Source organism: Molothrus ater, chromosome 3 (assembly GCF_012460135.2).
Source record: "Molothrus ater isolate BHLD 08-10-18 breed brown headed cowbird chromosome 3, BPBGC_Mater_1.1, whole genome shotgun sequence".
Classification (NCBI taxonomy): Eukaryota; Metazoa; Chordata; class Aves; order Passeriformes; family Icteridae; genus Molothrus; species Molothrus ater.
Window position 1 is genome coordinate 109012809 of NC_050480.2, and position 18728 is coordinate 109031536.

The following is an 18728-nucleotide window of genomic DNA, read 5'->3' on the forward strand; positions in this document are numbered from 1 at the left end:
TCCAGCTCCTGCTGCTACTGTGCTCAAACGTCACAGCTGGATATCCAGAGCCTGCAACTTGCCTCTCCAGGGAGGGAACTCTATCAGAAATCTCTAATAATAAACTAATTCCTTGTTAAATATTCATTGGCCCAGATAAAAGGGGAGGAAAGAGGAAAAACTTGGAAAATAACCCAGAAAACACCTGAGAGCTTTGCCAAAATTATGCATCCCCCCATAAGAGAATTGGAGTTTTACAGGTTGGTGTTTTCTGAGGAAAACACAGTTTTTAAAGGAAAATTTCAGCTGGAATTACTCCCTAAAAATCATATAATCAAGGTTTGGGTTGGAAGGGAGTTTAAAGATCATCTTGTTCCACCCCCTGCTATGGACAGGGACATCTTCCACTATCCCAGGAAGCCTCATCCCCAAGCCCCATCCAACCTGGCCTTGGACACTGCCAGGGATGGAGCAGCCACAGCTTCTCTGGGCAACCTGTGCCAGGGCCTCCCCACCCTCAAAGCAAAGAATTTCTTCCTTATATCCAATTTAACCCTACCCTCTCTCAGTTTGAAGCCATTTGCCTTTCTCCTACTGCTCCATGCCATTGTAAAAAGTCTCTCTCCAGCTTCTTTGGAGCCTTGCACAGTGGCAGTGGTCATGAGGGCAAAACTGAGCTACAGAAAGGTACAAAATCAAGGCTACCAGAATTAATTTATGTCCTGGAAACCATAAATTTCCCTAATTCGACACTCTCAATTGTTTTAATATGGTGGTAATTTGACCAGCAGAAACAGGAGGAAACAATAGAGGGGAGGAAACCACTGCTAAACTTTTTCTATATGTTTTGATTATTTATTGAGCCAATATTAGCTAAAAAACTTTGTGCAAGTGAGACTAGGCCCAGAACTTCAATATCTAATGAAAGGGGATATCCTTTATACAGGTAGAAAAGTAAAAAAGCAATGCAGGTTCATGTCTGGGTATGGCTCACCCTCTTGTGTCTTTATCTAGAAATGCAGTCTTGTGGAGAAAATTATTTTTACTGGTCTGAAATAAGAAGGGAAATTGGTGAGTTCTGCCCTGCTCAAGGCTGGTTTATGTGACTCAAGGGCTATGGAAAACCAGAATCCTTTCAGGAGCAGCTGGAGCTCTGGTGGTGCAAGGTCAGTGGGAAAGAGCCACAGCAATAAATTTGTCATTCATTTATCACCACAGGCAGATGTAGCAGAATTTTTGTGATTAGGTCAGAGGAAAAGTTGCAGATACAGCGTGTGCCTATTATTTTGCCCGTACAAAAGATTGTCTCTTTGTGTGTCTCTTTGTGCTTTGTACTTCTTTTCTTTTCTCATCCACACTCACATGAAGTATAAAAGAACCTCAAAATATCCATAAGGAATTTTCCAAATAAAAAAAAAAACCCGCCCCTTTATTTATAAATAACTTTAATTAAAAGCTCTGTTTGTGAACTGGTGGTAGATCATGTATTTATTTAGCAGGAAGACATTCCATTAACAATGAAAAAAAGTTAACAGAAGAAAATTTAGTGGCATCTAACAAATTATGCAAAAAACCCTGAAGTGTTTTAAAAGTGAGTTTCCTATTAAAAAGAAATAAATCAGTGGCAGATCCACTTCAAAGAAAGACACAAAGTAACACATTAGTAACTTAAAACATGATTTCTACAAAACCTAAAATAACATGAGAGGTTATTTTGAGCTACTATCTAATTTAAGACTGAAGTAATGGTCAGATTTCAGATAAAATTATTACCTACAGGTCAACCTGAGCAGATGCACTGAGAGTGAATACACTTTACAGTGGGTTCTACTCTTTCCTTATAATCTCTCAGGGTCTAATGACACCCAGCAGGACTTTAGATGATTTGAGTGGTGCATTTGCAGCTTGCAGGACACTTCTTCTTCACCAGTGAGTGGCTACAGCCAAACAACATTTTCAGATTTTTGCAGTTTCCAAGGAGGTCTTGATACTTGCAAGGGTTGGCTGAAATAGAACAGAGAGAAGCAAACACATGAAATATTTTGTGAAAACTGAGCTCTGGTTTGATGATTCTGCATTTTCCAGAAATTCCAGCTGTTCGTGTCTCTATAAACTTTGTACTTTGGCTCTGCTATTAAAATGGCTTGACTATTATAGAATGTGGGTTTTTTTAAGGAGAATAGAGTGACTTACTGCAAAGTCCTTTGTCACAGTGGCCAGGACAGTCAGCACATTTTGGTCCACTTCTGTAAGGTGTAGCTATTTGCATTGGGTTATTTCCTCTGAAATTTGAAAGAATTACAAGACAAAACAAGATCAACAGGAAGCTCTGAGCCATTAACAGGATTTTGTTATTTATTGCAGTGAAAGGCACCCAGAAGGTTTTGGATAAAAATATTTTCATAGACAGTCATGTTTTAGTTTCAGATATTTATAGAATAACAAAAAAATTGATTTTAAATAAGAGGGACAATAAGGTTTAGAGAAACAAATGAATTGATTGATTGTACATGTATGACATATCTGTTAAAAAAAAGTATGTGCTTCCTAGCTCTGCTTCTCTAATGGATTTCAGCTGATTGAGGTAATCATAAAATCACAGAATCACAGACTGCTTTGGGTTGGAGGGGACCCTGGAGATCACTTAGCTCCAACACCCTACCACAGGCAGGGACACCTCCCACCAGACCAGGTTGCTCCAAACCTCAGCAAACCCTTCTGAAATGCAGTTCTTTACCTCTGGGAATATTCATTTGCTGTTGGCTTCCACTTTACATCTGATTTCCTCCTTTGTGTTCAAAATTACAGCATGATTTGTGCCTGATGCCTGATTCTGACAGAGATAAACCCTTGTTCATCTGCTAAAATTTCCCTAATATCTCTTTCAATGCGAAATAAAACAAACATTGATATTCAGCATGCTGCTAAACCCACGATTTACACTGGTATTTTCAAAAGTATCAATGTTTAAAGTAGATTGCATTTATTTTATCCTATAGCCAAGGATGTTTTGGAAACACTTCCATAATCATCACAACTGAGTAAGAAGGCAGTACGTACGCAGGGCAGTATTGGCAAACATAAAAGTACTTGTAGGGGCCCATGGGGCAGTAGGAAACTCCACATCCCACCTTGTAACTGTTGTACCAGATAAGCTGCAGATCAAAAAACAAACACATTATTTCAGAGTGAATTCTTGTAAAAAAAAAAAAAAACAACCCAAAACCTCACAAAGTAACAGAACCAGAAAATAATTTTTCTCTTTCATTTTTTTTTCTAGTCAGCTTTTAAATTTAAAGTTTAGCTGTCATAAAGAATACATAGAAAAATGAGTTTCCTCCAATTTCCAAATGTTTTTCAACACAGTTTCTGGCAGGGCACTGAAGCTGAAATTCAAATATTTTCATCATAGGTATTATGCTTTGACATTTCTTAATCACATATTTCTATCTCTGTATAGAAAATATTTATTTCTAAATTAAAGGTTTTTCTACAGACTATTTCCTTTCTGGACAGCTCTTCCAAAATACTGGTTCCATTGCCTCCTAATTAGATGAAAAAGACTTTTAGCTTATCAGTCATTTTTGGATCAGAGTATGAATTATAGATAATAGTTTGATGGCATTGATAATTTTTTCCTGATTATAAATAACTCCCAGCTGGCTTAAGTGTACTCCTGTGATTCTGGTGTATCCCTGCAGTTTGTTTCAAGTCTCCATACCTGAGTGTAGCTCTCAACATTGACATTTTTTGAGATTGCTCCATATCCATACTTGAAATTGGAGGACTGACTGTACCACACTTGAATTGCATCAGCCCATGTCCTTGGGTAGGATGACAGTAACACATTCTCACCACAGGTGACACCTGGAGTAGAAGTAAATCCATTTTATTAGGAGAGAAGCAAAGTATAGGGCAGGAGATGGGACAGAGAGGCTGGAGCTCTATGCTTAAAAAAAGGCCTATGATGCCATTCACTTTGCCCTGTGATTTTAAGGACTTGCAAAAAGTTGTCTTTCAGAGTGTTCATCTGACAAAAATGATGTTTTTGTGTTTAATAATCACAGAATCATAGAATGATTTGGGTTGGAAGGGACCTAAAGATCATCTTGTTCCAACTCCCCTGACATATACAAGGACACCTTCCATCTAATAATCCTAAAAGGCTCTTCTACAACAGATTAAAGTAATGCTTATTTCTATTTCACATTCACAGGGGTCATCTGCAAACTGCCATTAACCCATCAGCCGAGGCTCCATGCTTGTCAGTACCATTAATAACTCTCTTGTCTCTTGGACTGACTTTCATCCCACACTGATTTGCCCATTTCTGAGCATTTTTGGCAGTTTTCTCACTCCACACCTGAAAGACACAAAGGAAGAAGTATTCAGGTCACAGATAGGTTAGTGCAGCCCATGAGATGGAAAAAAACCAATAAAAATAGGGAATGGCTTGGATGTTGAGCACTGAATGCTCCCACAGCCCTTGACAGAAAGGAGTTGTGCTGATTTACTCTCCTGGGGCACATTTCTTCAACTCCTAAAGGTTTCAGAGCAGGTTATCCTGCACAGTGCTGTCACACAGTCCTGATCTCCAGATGGTGCTGATTAAGAGGGTTTTTATAACATACTATTGCTTTCCTTCAGCTTTGTGTCCGAATGAACACTGCAGGGTGCACTGGACTAAGTGGTATAAATCTGATTTTCAGCCCAGGTGCAGCTGAGTTGTGGTGATGAACATCAGCTGGGCTTTGAACCTGGGGAATGTTTCAGGCCTTTCTATGCAGGATTAACCACAGAGCACTGACCAGCTCATCTGCTCGTGGGACAGGGATAACCAGGATATCAGGGGTGACAGGGATGGGAGAAGTTTTGCAGATCTAGGTCTCCTTTGCCCTCCTGACAGTGTGAGATTCAGAAACTGCAGCTCCCCCTTTGCTTTGCATGCTCTTTCCTTCATCCAGGGTTTGGTTCTCTTCTTAGATTCAGAGAATCAGAGATAGTTTGGGTTGGAATGGACCTTGAAGGGTCATCTAATCTAAACCCTGTGCAGTGAGCAGGGACATCTTCAACCAGACCAGGTTTCTCAGAGCCCCATCCAGCCTGGTCCTGGCACATCCAGGGATGGGGCAGCCACAGCTTCTCTGAGCAACCTGTGCCAAGGCCTCACCACCCTCATCATAAAAATTTTCCTATATCTAATTTTAATCTACCTGCTTTTAACTGAAAACAATTAGCCCTTGTGCCATTGCAAGAGGCCCTGATAAAGTGTTTTTCCTCATTCTTATAGACTCCCTTTAGGCACTGGAAGTGGCTCTAAGGTCCCTTTGGATCCTTCTCTTCCCCAGGCTGAACACCCCAGCTCTCCCAGCCTGGCTCCAGAGAAGGGGTGCTCCAGCCCTTGGAGCATTTTGCTGGCTCATACTGAGTTTCTCATCCATGAACTTCTCCAAGTCCTTCTTATCAGGCTGCTCTTAATCCCTTTATCCCACAGCTTCCTTTGATGCTGGGTTTGTCCCATCATTTCCTTTAAGGGAAAAGCAGGCTGGCTGCAATTCATAGCTCACCATCTTTAGCATGTTCCTGGCTGTGGGAATTACAGATCTCCGTATTTCATTGTGCAGCTCAAGGATCTGTTTTTCATTTTGAGACTTAAAATGAGGAAAGGAGAAAGATTTCACACTTTTAAATGGAAAACCCTGGAAAAAAATAACAGTGAAGGTCCCAGTTAACAGAAGTATAATAAACAAGAGAAATTATGATCTTCTTGTCACTTTTGTTTGGTCAACTGAACCTACCCCAATAATTGGTCCCATAAAACTTGTTTAACTTAAGACATTTATGGTGGTAGAAATAACATCTCAGCCAGTAGTTTTAGGCTGCAGCTATACTCAGATAAAGGAAAGTATCAATTTCCAGCATGGTTCACCTCAGATTTATTGAAGAAAATGATAATTTTCTTTCCTAAAGTACTTGTTTCTTTTCATTCATTAATAAGAAGGTCTTGATAAATAACTCTCATGCAAGTACCTGCATAGCAGGTATCTTACAAACCTAATCCTCTCTAGGACATTTATGAATCATATTTCTAAATCTTAAATTATTCACTTATTTATGAAAAATATCTTTTTAAAATTAGCTCCATGAAGAGTATTTTGATAGGCAGAATGATTTGGGTTGGAAGCTCAAAGAGCCAGTAGCTCTGAAGCCCCTGTCTTATACAGGGACAGCTTCTTCCACTAGACCAGGTTGCTCAACCATAATAATAATAATAATAATAATAATAATAATAATAATAATAATAATAATAATAATAATAATAATAATAATAATAATGAATCATCTGTACAAAATTAGAGTTCATCTTCAATATGTTACATTAACATATTAACAATACTTGCACCCCATAATTCTAAATCTCTAGAGAGCACAAGATCAGACTATATCAGGTCAGATTTCTATACAAAGGAGTCAGATATGGGTGTTTTGAACAGATGAATGATCCTACCTGTCCATCAGATTGGTGTAGCAAAGCAGCCAGGAGAATAATTGCAGTTAGTAGATCCATTTCTACAGGGGGGAAAAAAACAAAAACAAACCCCCAAAATCCATTAGTCTCTGTTGCATATACTTTATGGCATAATGTGATATGTGAGCAAGATACAAAACTGCTGCAAAGTAAAGCCTGCACAAAGAAGTTTATTTTAGTTGATCCTGACTGTGGATGTGCTGAAACTGTGCATGGGCACCACTGCCTCCTACAGAGAGAAGACTCCACATTGCATGCAAGCAGGGGCTGTAAATAGCATAAAGTTTTGTGGTATTTGGTATAGATGGATCAGCCCCCTTTTGACTTCTTTATTCAAGGTATCTTGAATTTTTAGCATTTCCCCTTCATGTCTGCCTCCCTGTATATAAAAAAGCCCATTAATGTGTTCAGTACTGTCACATCAGAGTCCTTCTCAAGTGAGATTTGGTATTTTGGAGTGGATCACTTAACATAGGGACTATAGTCTCCATTTCTTCCCCACTTCTCTATTTCCTCATTAAATCAGAATAATAATGGCTCAAGCAAATTGTGGTGATCACCCTCATGTTTCATCTAACACCTAGACATAAAGAAAACTTTCAAATATGATGTTATTAACAAATAACGTTGGCTACTGCACTCTGACTCCTGAGGCACCTCATGCAGGTGTACACAGACACTCTGAAACCCACTCACATGCACAGGATGCTTTTTCTGCATATCAAAAGTTATATATCTTTGTATTGATGAGGATATAGGGGGGGAAAGGTCTCTTTGGTTATTAAAAAGAGGGGGCAAAATCCCAAGGAAGACTAGCTTTGAGTCAGCAGGTTGCCTTAACCCAGATAGGCAAGAGGGAAATAGAGATAACAAACCTCAACAAATATAAAATGCCTTAGAGCAGGCCTTCTCAGAAAAGTCCATGGTATGAGCAGGACAGGTCAATAGAAATCTAGGAAATTCTGCTTGATAGGGAAACTATCATTGGCAAAAAATAAAATGTCCCCCCTTTTAGTTTAGAATCACTAATCCTTGTCCTATCATGTAATTCAGATATTCAGTCTTTGTCTTGTTTTCCTGTGATTTCATAAGGAAATCATTTGCATGAGGTAGAGGCAGGGATCTCACTGATATCAATGAAGAATAAATTCTTAAACTGCAGGGATATTTTTAGACACAGAGGAGTTGTCTTGCCCTTCCATACACACAAATCTTTTTGGGACTACCCAGATTAAATTCTGCAACAGGAAACAAAATATTTCTAGATCCAGAGTTAAAGTTGATTAAATACTACTGCACATCTTCAACTGCCAGACTCTACCATCAAATCTCTTGGACTAAATGTGGTGGAACCATCATCAAAGGATGAGGGTTCCCAGAGAGAATTATCCTTCCCTGTCAATAGTGCTCAATCCACTAAATCACTTCTATGCTTCTGAAAAACAAATGCCAACAATGCATTTTTAGGCAGCTCTACTTGAAAACCTGAGGTTTCATGAAAATTTGATTGAGTGTAAAAGCAAATAAAATAAACATTGATAGCTTAAAAACGGTAAACAAATTTCTATTTGAAAAATATGGTTTTTATGTTTAATCCTGGTGTTTCATTCCTCAGTAGAATCTTTCTCCTGCTATCTGATACAGCTTTCAGGGCATAGCAGGTTTGAAAGTTTGGCAGAGTGGGAATATTTGTCTTTTCACTTACTTTGATATATTTTTCCTCTACCTTGTCTGACTTTGCCTCTTTAAATCTCATTAAAGTAATAAATTCACTCTCCATTAAGAAAAGGTAATCAGCCTATTACATACTATAATATATATTAGGCATTTCAGCAGCATATATACCTGGAAAGTTTGGACACATAATTAACATTTAGACATGACAAAATTCTGAGTTCAGCTGCACTGATCCCAATACTCATGTGAAACAAATTTAACACCAAAACAATTCAAAAGGCATTAGAAAAGCATTTCCCATGACTGATAACCCTATGCAAAATGCAAAAATTATTTCATGTTCACATTTGTAGAAAGAAGCAAGTGGGTCCAAGTGTTGCATTTTGATCTAAAGAAATACAGGAATTAGACTCCACTGAAGCAACTTTTCATCCCTACTCCTGGGAGGTGTTTTTCAGAGAAGATATGTTTTATTTTACATTCTTTCTCTGAGATATTATAAGCATAAATTTTCTTTCAATTATCACACTATCAATTATTGGTAAAATTCAGCTATTAACTGCACTAAAATTTGAAGCACAATGAACAAGAGATTATATGGATAAAATCTCTAAGGCTGAAATTCAGTTCTGCATACATTACCTTCATCCACCAGAATCCTTCTGCACCTGAGGAAGTGGCAGGAGAGTGAAAGGCTCTCCCCAGTCCAGGGCTGTATATATGTACATTTCCCCTTTTTTTTTTTTCCTTGTCAATATTTATTGCTGATAAACGACACCAGCTTTGGGGCTGCCCATTGTGCAAAGAAGAACTTTTCTTAAGGAAGAGATGACTGAAAATCCACCAATCCAGCTACATAGTTCTGGATTTTTTTTTTCCTTGTCTCCTGGGTAAGGAAAAAGAGAAGACAGAAGACCTGTCCTTTTGCAGAACTTCAACTTCTAGTCTGATCTAGATACAGTGCTAATGTGTTCACAAAATAAAAGCTTGAGTTCTGAGCTGGTTGTTTTGCAGTTGTCTTTCCTGTTTCTGGCAAAAGAGTGGGATAAATGTTTTGAGGCAGAGATATAAGTGAGCATCTTAGCTGTACACAGAATGACCTGTACTGTGGGCAACCCAGTGTTGTTTTTTTCCAAGTGCTTCCTGAACTTCCGTTTGCTGAATAAAACTTTTATTCCCTTAGCTCACTGAGGCTGTGGCACTGGGCATCACTTTTTACCAGCACATGTAGTGATAGGACAAAGGAGGATGACTTTAAACTGAAAGAGGGCAGGTTTTGATTAGATATTAGGAAGAAATTCTGGACTATGAGTGTGATGAGACCCTGGAAGAGGCTGTCCAGAGAAGCTGTGGCTGCCCCATTCCTGGAAATGTTCAAGACAAGACTGGATGGGGCTCTGAGTGACCTGGTCTAGTGGAAGGTATCCCTGCCCAAACACGAGGTGATCTTTAAGGTCCCTTCCAACCCAAACCATTCTGTGATTCTGTGATTCTGTGATTCTGTGATTCTGTGATTATTGTACACATAACTCACCCCAGATGTCGCTCAAGATTAAGTTACTGCAGAATGGCTGCAGATGTTTCATGTCTTCAGTCTGAAGAGATGTGTGGCATGTGCTCTGCTCTAGGGCAGCATAAAATGGTCAGGGTTGAAAAGACCTTAAAGATCTCCAAGTTCCAACCCCCTGCCATGATCAGGGACACCTTCCAGTAGTCCAGGTAGCTCCAAGCCCTATCCAACCTGGCATCACTCTGCTCATCCTTCCTTCTTGCAGGTTCTTTGTTTCCACTCTCTTATAAGGTAAAATATCACAAAGGCAGCTTTGACAGGTCCTCATTGCTCAAACACAACCTTTCTTGCTTCCTTCCATGCAGTCTGTTGGCTATCAGAAGGCATAAAGCATCTGCACATCTCCTTATTCCTTTCTTGGCTCCCTTTCTCATCCTTTGCTGTGGTGTGCTGCACACTGAGCACCCTTCTCACCACACTGGGTGCAGGTTGCTGCCCATGCTGCCAAGTCAATATTGCCTCACTGTTTCCAGGTTTCTGCAGAATTCCTGCAGCTGCCTGCTGTTGCAGGAACTCTAATATTGTATTATAACCCCTGTGTTGGAAAACAAAGCTGCCTTTGTTCTTCCTTTGTACAGCAGGCAGCACTCACGGGAAGTTGCCTCTGATAAGGTCTCCCATATCCTTCCATGTTCTGAGATAAGGGCACAGTTACTTTTTTATCTGAAGTGCTTGTGGCAATTTTGATGAGACCAGGGTTATCACCATCAGAAAGCCTCATGAGACACCTACCATAGTTATTGACTGCATTTCTATTGAGGGGAGGCAGTCCAGCAGCTCCAGATTCCCAATGTCCTGGGAGATACTTCCATTCTTTTACCTCATCCACCCTTCTCAACAATTTTCATTCATTCACTACAGTCATCTGAGCTTTATTTGTATTGTTAAAATGAAATTATGATACTTAGAGTATTTCTTTAAAGCGTGCCCCACCTGTTTGAATAGTGAAAAACAATTTGTTCTCTAAAGAATGACTGTCAGATATGCTACATTTCATGGTCTGTGGGTGAAATAGTTGGGAAGAAAGAAAAGATTAATAAAACTGACATCCGGATCCATGGTACAAAGAACAATTTAGCATAGCAATTCCCACTTCCTCATCTGGGTTATCTGAAAGGGTGGGGTAATTAAATTAAAAAATAGAATTTATTCCATGGAGTTCTGCAAATGTAAGAATATTTTTAAAAATAAATCTATGGAAAGTTCTTAAAAAAAGATCAGCTTGAATGATTTGACTGTGGAAGTTCTCCTCCAGGCCTGAACTGCAGGAATCTGATTTATCTCAAACAATGAAGACAAAAATCCACTTTCTTCAATTCTTTATTTCCACTGAAGTAAATGAGAGTAGAAGCAGCACTTTAGATTAAAATCCCTGCAGTTCTGTGTGGTTCAAAACTTTGCACAGATCTTTTTCTTGGCTGTCAGAACACCTTGCAGACCTAACTTTGTTTGGCAAAAAAGGAGCATTACTGATTTCTTCCATACAACCTAACTCACCTTCCACACTGTATTATTATTATTATTATTATTATTATTATTATTATTATTATTATTATTATTATTATTATTATTATTATTATTATTATTATTGGAGAGCGAAGCAACAGAGTCAATCAATCAAAAAGTTGCTGTCAGAGTAACTGTACATAAGCACAGTAGAATGGAATAATGAAAAAAAAATTGTTGTCCAGAAACTTTTAGAGGCCTAGTCCTTCTCTTGTGCTCCCAGAAACTGATCTGCAAAAAACAGTCTGCTCCTTAGAGATGTTTTTCAATATGTTTCTAGGAAGTTTGCAACAAGGAGATTTCATGGTTTCCTCAGGTGAGGAATATAATTCTTTCATGGTACTATTATTCCAGAGAGCTTTTAAAGTCTAACACATAAAATTGCAGGAAGGATTTTGTGCATATGTGTGAAAGTCATTCTCATGAAGCCCAAAATGGATTAGCAAATGATTCAATCAGAACAATCATACACTTCTCATATCAAAGTTCAATACATGCCTGTGTTCTTTTCAATCTTTGCTGAAATGTGCCAAAGCTGAGCACTGTAAAAATGCATAAGTGTCCTTTTTTAAGCATATAGGGATTGTTAATTCAGCTTCCCTTTAGATCTAGTAAGTCACTAGAAACATTTTCTAAATCTCTGCTGTGGGACAAAAGACTGACTCCAGAAAAGAAATGTGGGGTAAAACTCATTCCATCTCCTGGGACAACCCAATAGTGAAAGCACTTGCATTTCAGCTCAGTTTTTTCTTGCAAATAGATAAAACACACCTCTGAAGTCACCTTTGGGAAGCAACATATCTAATATATTTAAAATGTTAGATTAGAATAAAGAGAAAATATCAGATACAGATCAATGAGAGAGATGAGGTTCATCACTGCAGTCATATTTCTCCCATAAACCAAATAAACCAATGCCTGTTGTAAGTGTGGAAAGATACACAGAAAGTGAACAGAGAAGAACAGAGAAGAATTCTGTGTGGAAACCATTAGAAAAACACCATTTTTTTTCAGATATGTCTTTCTCTGTGAGAATCAGGTGTAACCAAACCAAAGCCCAGCTGATTCTCTAGAACAAATCCCTTATTTGAACTAAATCTGGCCAAGAGGAAACAGAGCAAACAAACCATAATGACTTCTCTTAGAATTCAAACTGACTTTTGATATAGGTGATTTATTAATTTTTATTGTTATTTAAAGGAAGTGAGAATACACCCCTTCCTCTCTAACTAATAGTGAAAGACACAAAGCAATGCAGACTCAAACTATCACAGATATCTCAAATGTAATGATCACCTGGAGGCACTTGCTTATTACTCATGGATAAAACAGGTTTTATGTTCAATTTACATGGTTAATAACTTCAGACATACTTGTCTGAGAAATACAGGCTACACAAATTGAAGTTTTTCATGAACACCCCTTTGTTTGCTGCATGTATTTGCTGGAAAAAGATTTTCTGTAATTTAGCAGTAGTGACAGTGTGGGGCCTTTTACTGTGAAATCTTTTAAAAAGTGTGGGTGTGAAATTAATTCCTTAAAATGCTCATATTTCTTAAATTCTTATATATGAGCATTTTAATCTTTTCATGGACCTGGCATAAAAGTAAACCAGAGTTGTTGTAGATGATGCAGAAAGAAGGTTGATCTTCTTGTAACGATGTCCAGTTCGTAAAAAATACTTTGAACCTGTTGCAACAACAAATAATGTTAAAATTTGTTAGAAAACAGGGAAACCTGATTTCCAAGTCAGGGAGTCTCACACAGAACATTCTGTTGGACTGGCTGCAGTAAGTAAATGAGAAATATTTGGAGCTGTGAAAAGAGGTACTTATAGAAACTCCACTTCAAATCCTAGCTTGAGGAGTCATTTGGAAATTATATTGCTGATTAAATGCATTTTGACTCGTAATAATTCCGGAACCAACTGCATTTGGCCACAGCCAAGCTTCTTTGTGGAGTGACTTCTCACCTTTTTTACAGTCTGAAGCTGGAAATTACTTGATAGAAGATGAATAGAAGCTACATAACCAGAGAATATTTTAAATACCCATTCAAAGCATATCTTGACTGAGAGGGGTTTCCCCACACTTTGCTGAAGCTGAGCCTTTCCACAGCCTGACTTCCAGGAGCCACAGAGCTGCTGATAGGGAGAAAGGGAAGAGGGGCATTAATTTGCTGGGAAAGGCCCTGAAAAAAAGGGTTGCAAAGGCAGACACAGATTCCTGGTTTCTGCATCCTGCAATATTTTTCCCTTTAGAGAGATGTGATGTGATAGAAAATGTACACACAGTCCAGAAAGATGAACCTAGAACACACTGCTCTGTAACGACCAGCAGAAAAATGATTGCTAAGGAAAAAAATATTTCCTGATTGAAACTGATACACAACTTTTACAGCTTTCTGCCTTTGGCAAGTATCCAGTTGTGCACACGAGTATCAATGGTATCTCAGTATGCATGCTTATGTTGGTGCTTTTCTATGCCCAAGTCAGGGAAGAGCAAATACAGTGCTGTTTTTTATCAATGAACAAACTCTTTTGAGGTAAGTCATAAAACAGAGTTGAATTATACAGTTGTCCAACTAAAAGAGGGTATCTAAAATGTAGGTTTTTCCTACATTTTCTACTTACATCTAAGTAAGTTCTCACACCAGAAGGAGAGAGATCTTCTAGGTTACTGAAGACCTAAATCTCAAAGCAGCAGCACATAAAGAGACACTTGGCACCACCTCATATAAACCAAGACACCTTTGCAGTGCTAAGGAGGTTGCAAGTCCATGTGGAAGAGTTGTGCCTTTCCAGATTTTATCTGGAGCCCTGGCCAGATAGCCTGGGGAATGTCAGGAAGTTGCAGACTCACAACTGAACTAAGTGCTTTGAGGAATATGAAAGGCTGAGAGAGTTGGGATTGTTAACTCTGGATAACAGAAGGCTCCAGGGAGACCTTAGACCTTTCAGCACCTAAAGGGGAGCCAAGAGGGCTGGAGAGGGACTTTTGGCAAGGGCAGGGAGTGACAGGACAAGGGGTGATGACTTCAAACTGACTGAGGGCAGGGTTAGATTAGATGTTAGGAAGAAATTCTTTACTCAGAGTGTGCGGAGGTCCTGGCACAGGCTGCCCAGAGAAGCTGTGGCTGCCCCATCCCTGGAAGTGTCCAAGGCCAGGTTGGACAGGGCTGGAGCAAGCTGGGATTGTGGAAGGTGTCCCTGCCCATGGCAGGGGGTGGAATGAGGTGATCTTTCAGGTCCTTTTCAACCCAAACCATTCTGTGATTCAGCAATTCTGTGATTCTGGGTATATTAGTCCACTGCTATGCAGGCATTTATGTGCAACCATGAAGCTATTAATTATATCTCTGAAATGTAAATTGAGATTTAGATCTATTTTCAAATTACAATTCTATAAATACTGTGACCCAGTTCTATTCCACTCACCCAGACAATGATCTCATGAAAAGGATGTTGGATTTCACAGTGGGTGGCCCTCAGCTGTCCACAGGTTGGCATCATTGATGTCTGTGCGTCTCCCCTTATTGCCAGATGATTCACTTCCTAATGTTCTTTGATTCTGTTCTTCATTCTCCCATTTTCTGAGTTACAGCCCATCTCCTCCCTTCCCTCTCACCCCTTTATCTCCTTTCCTAATTCCATATCCCCCTCTGAACCTAGTTTTGCTTACAGTCTATCCAAACCATGATATTTCTGAGTGTTCCTGTGGCAATCTTGTCCATAAATGGCATTACTGACACAGTAAGTGTGAGTCACTGCAACCCAAACCTGCTCTGCCATTTTCCATCCCATATTTATTGTATTTACCTTACCATACCCGGCCACTTGATGTAATTATTCTATTTTAGCCTTCATTCTTTCAGCTGAACACAAGAAGTTGGCCACCAGTGTGCATACTAGAGCAGCAGAGTAACAGTTTCACATTTCTGCTTTGGGTATGTAAAGAGAAATGTAAAAGTTCCCTTTTAAGGACTTTGCTGCCATGAGGCCTTTTCATCTCATAGGCTTGCTTGATGGAAGTTTGAAATATTAGATGTGTTTTGCCATCAGCACAGCTTCCATGGATTTAGGCATTGCTTTTTCAATAATTTGATTCACAGTTTTTCCCTGGATCAGATGAGGTCAGTAATTCAAATGCTCTCTTGGTTCCCTTTTTGGGCAGAATTTCCATATCCATTGTCCCAATTCTCTAAATGAACTTTTGTGTGATGATTGTCTTTATGCAGGTGTATGTTAAAATCCCAGAATCACAGAATTGCAAGGGACCTTAAAGACCATGTAGTCCCAATAGGCAGGGATGAGACCCACTAGAACAGTCTGATTAGAGCCTCATCCAGCCTTGCCTTGAACCTTGATCACGGCTCAAAGATTTATTCAATTGCTTCTTTAAGTATTGATGGAGAATTTTATCAGCTTTGACTCCCCCTCTGTCATCCCACTGTTCTATTGTAGTGAAAACCATTTACATGGACATTTATTTCATTTCCCTGTGTATGAAAAGGGGTTTAAATTTCACTGCCTGGATTATCTCCATGTCTGTGTGGCTTTAGAAGATAAATATGAACAAGTTTTTACATTGCGGCATTCTCATATGGCAGACTTGCAGATTTTAGTCTCACAGACCTTTTTCTTGCTTGTTCTTTGCTCTGTGGAAAGCAAACACTCTGGGTCAGTGAAGTACCACTCCCACAGAGCCAGAGAGTGTTTACCAGGAAACTTGCCATTTGCCAAAGTAATTTTTCTTTAATATTCCATATTGCAAAGGCAGGACATTTTTTCATCAGCTCCAAGGATACTTTTAGTGCCAAGCAACAAATCAAAAGCTCTGTTCAGGTTATCAAATAATCAAGTGAATGTATATTTACCTTGAAAGAACGTCATCATCTGAGAGCCTGAGTTTTTTAGCAAATCACTACTTCTTTTCTTTCAATTTCTTTTCTGCTCTGCTTGGCTGTGATACCAATTTCCACCAACTCTATGGACACAGATGGCTCTGATAACACACCCAAAAACCTGGGGATTCCCAATTATCTCCTAATCCAATTTCATGGCTTTTTAAAATATTTTTTTCCTTTCCACATTTAAATGTTGATGTTTTCCTTTTTAAATCATTAAGATACTAATATGCAAATCTCAACAGTACTTAATTTCTCAGTTTTTACTTTGCTGACCCTCTGCAAACTTTCCTATTATATTTGGGTTTCCCCCAAGATGAAGGAAGGAATGAATCTGTCTCCATGTTCTCAGAATGCTGATTTATTATTTTATGATATTATATTAAAGAATGCTATACTAAACTATACTAAAGAATACAGAAAGGGTATTTACAGAAGGCTGAAAAGATAATAATGAAAACTTGTGACTCTTCCCAGAGTCTTGACACAGCTTGGACCCAACTGGCCATTGAGTCGAAACAACTCACAGCCAAAACCAATGAAACAATCACCTGTGGTAAACAATGTCCAAACACATTCCAAAGCAGAAAAACACAGGAGAAGCAAATCAGATAATTATTGTTTTCCTTTCTCTCTGAGGCTTCTCAGCTTCCCAGGAGAAAAATCCTGGGCGAAGGAATTTTTCCAGAAAATGTGAATGCCACATTTTCCATCTGCTCCTTCTCTGTGGTAGGAGTCAAGGGTGAGTGCTTGAGCCCTGGGTATCAGGAACAGAGGCAGCCAAGCCCTGGCACACATCTGGTGGATACCCCATCCCTGGAAGTGTCCAAGGCCAGGTTGGACAGGGCTTGGAGCAGCCTGGGACAGTGGAAAGTGTCCCTGCCCATGGCAGGGGGTTGGAACCAGGTGATCTTTCTGGCCCCTTCCAACCCAAACCATTCCTCTGATATTTTCACCAAACCACAGCCCCTGGTTGGAACACCTGGAGCCTCAGGGCTCTGAAGACTTCCTTGCAGAATGGCAGAGCACAAAATTATGAATCTGGCCTTGAAATATTCAGTGATGTAACTAAAACCTTTTGGTGTACCAGCAAGAAATTGATATTTTCATTTGAGGAAATTGCTTATTTTTAGTGACACAGGAGCTTCAACTGCTCAGTTTTCCACCAGAGGGCACTCCTATATTTTCAATGAAGCAAGCTTGGGAACAGGACTGAGCAGTTTTGTGCGTGCAGTACAATTCCAGCTGTGACAGGGCAACAGGAAAAATGCAGGAGCAGAATGACCTTGTTGCACATCTGGCAGCACTGCCCATCATCTGGGACCCTCCAGTGCCACCTGATGGGGCACAGCCAGGCTTCAGAGCCCCCTGTGTGTGTCAGGCTGATGCACACAAAATAAATAACCAGTTCATACACACAGTGTTTGATATGGCCCAGTTTAATTGAGGGATCTGTGCCTTCCTCCTGAGGAGCATCAAGGCCACTTGTGTCACCAGATGTGGTACCAGATTTCAGTATTTTCCATGGAATATTCCATCCCATACATAGTCCTGTGGTTTTATCTTCACTCAAAAAAATACATATTGTTATAAAAATTAAATCACTTCCACAGCTGATGCAGCTTGGGTTGATTGTGTGGTTTTGGTATTCAGGAGTTTATATCAAAATACAATGTGAAAAACTATCTGCAGTCAAATCTGTAAAAAATGAAGAATCTGTTGGTTTGGCTGGACTGTGTCCCTGTCAAGATATATATTATGTATATCCCTATGTGTGTGTATGTGTACATCCCTATAATATATTAAAGAGTTTTTAAAACTATTTTTTAGCTTTTTAAACTTAAAATGATTTTTAGTAATTAAGGTAATGTACTCAAACGAACAAAATCCAGGCACTTTGTTTATTGATGGCAGGAGAGAAAGCATAATTTTGTGGAGATAAAAAAACCCAAGGCTCTGAAGAAAATGTTTCAGAAAATTAGTATATTGCTTTATAGTAGTATTGTAGTATAGTAGTGGTAGCAGTATAGTATTTTATTTGTAGTTTGCATACAAGAGTAAACCAAATTTCTGAATAGGCTCTCTCAAGTCTGAATTACTTCCTAAATATGTATTTAATCAGGTTCATTCTTTAGTTACTGCAATAGTTGGAAAAGACAGTTTAAGGAAGAAATAAGATTTTCTGGTAATTTGACCAAAATATAGATGAACAGGGTAAACAGAGATAGGGATTATGGTACATTGAGCAGTTTAGAGGTTCTAGAACCTAAAAATGACAGATTCTCACAACTACTCATAAACTGATCAGGTAAATACTTTTCCCTTCTTAAGTCAGAGAGGAGGAACAGCCTGAAATCAGCTCTGCTCCAAGAAACATCTCTGTTAAACTGCACCCAGATGAGGCAACTCAGGGCAAAGCCAGGCTGAGCTAACTCAGGTGCAAGAATGTGTCATTTTTCCAATCCCTCCTTCTCACTTGTATTTTTCCTATGGATGCCTTTGGCATGGTTCTTGTCTGCCACAGGTTTATTTTCCTCCTCCAGCTGATTATAGCTCTGCATT

At 39.1% G+C, this 18728-nt stretch overlaps 1 protein-coding gene across 1 annotated transcript; it reads right to left on the reverse strand.

Moving 5' to 3' along the window:
* Positions 1–1855: 1855 nt before the first annotated feature.
* Positions 1856–16152, reverse strand: CRISP2 (cysteine rich secretory protein 2). Its single transcript, XM_036379797.1, has 8 exons — positions 16137–16152; positions 6488–6549; positions 5547–5630; positions 4252–4342; positions 3701–3846; positions 3040–3134; positions 2173–2261; positions 1856–1983 (listed from the first exon to the last, which is right to left on the reverse strand). Exons 1-8 carry the CDS (start codon positions 16150–16152, stop codon positions 1856–1858), a joined length of 711 nt encoding a protein of 236 aa, XP_036235690.1.
* Positions 16153–18728: the final 2576 nt, after the last annotated feature.

Excerpts from the sequence above, each read along its gene's own strand:
- CRISP2 (XM_036379797.1), bottom strand. Across the intron at positions 3,847-4,251 it reads AGACAAGAGAGTTATTAATG|GTGTCACCTGTGGTGAGAAT; the intron begins GTACTGACAAGC and ends CTTCTACTCCAG. Across the intron at positions 2,262-3,039 it reads GTTTGCCAATACTGCCCTGC|AGGAAATAACCCAATGCAAA; the intron begins GTACGTACTGCC and ends TTCAAATTTCAG.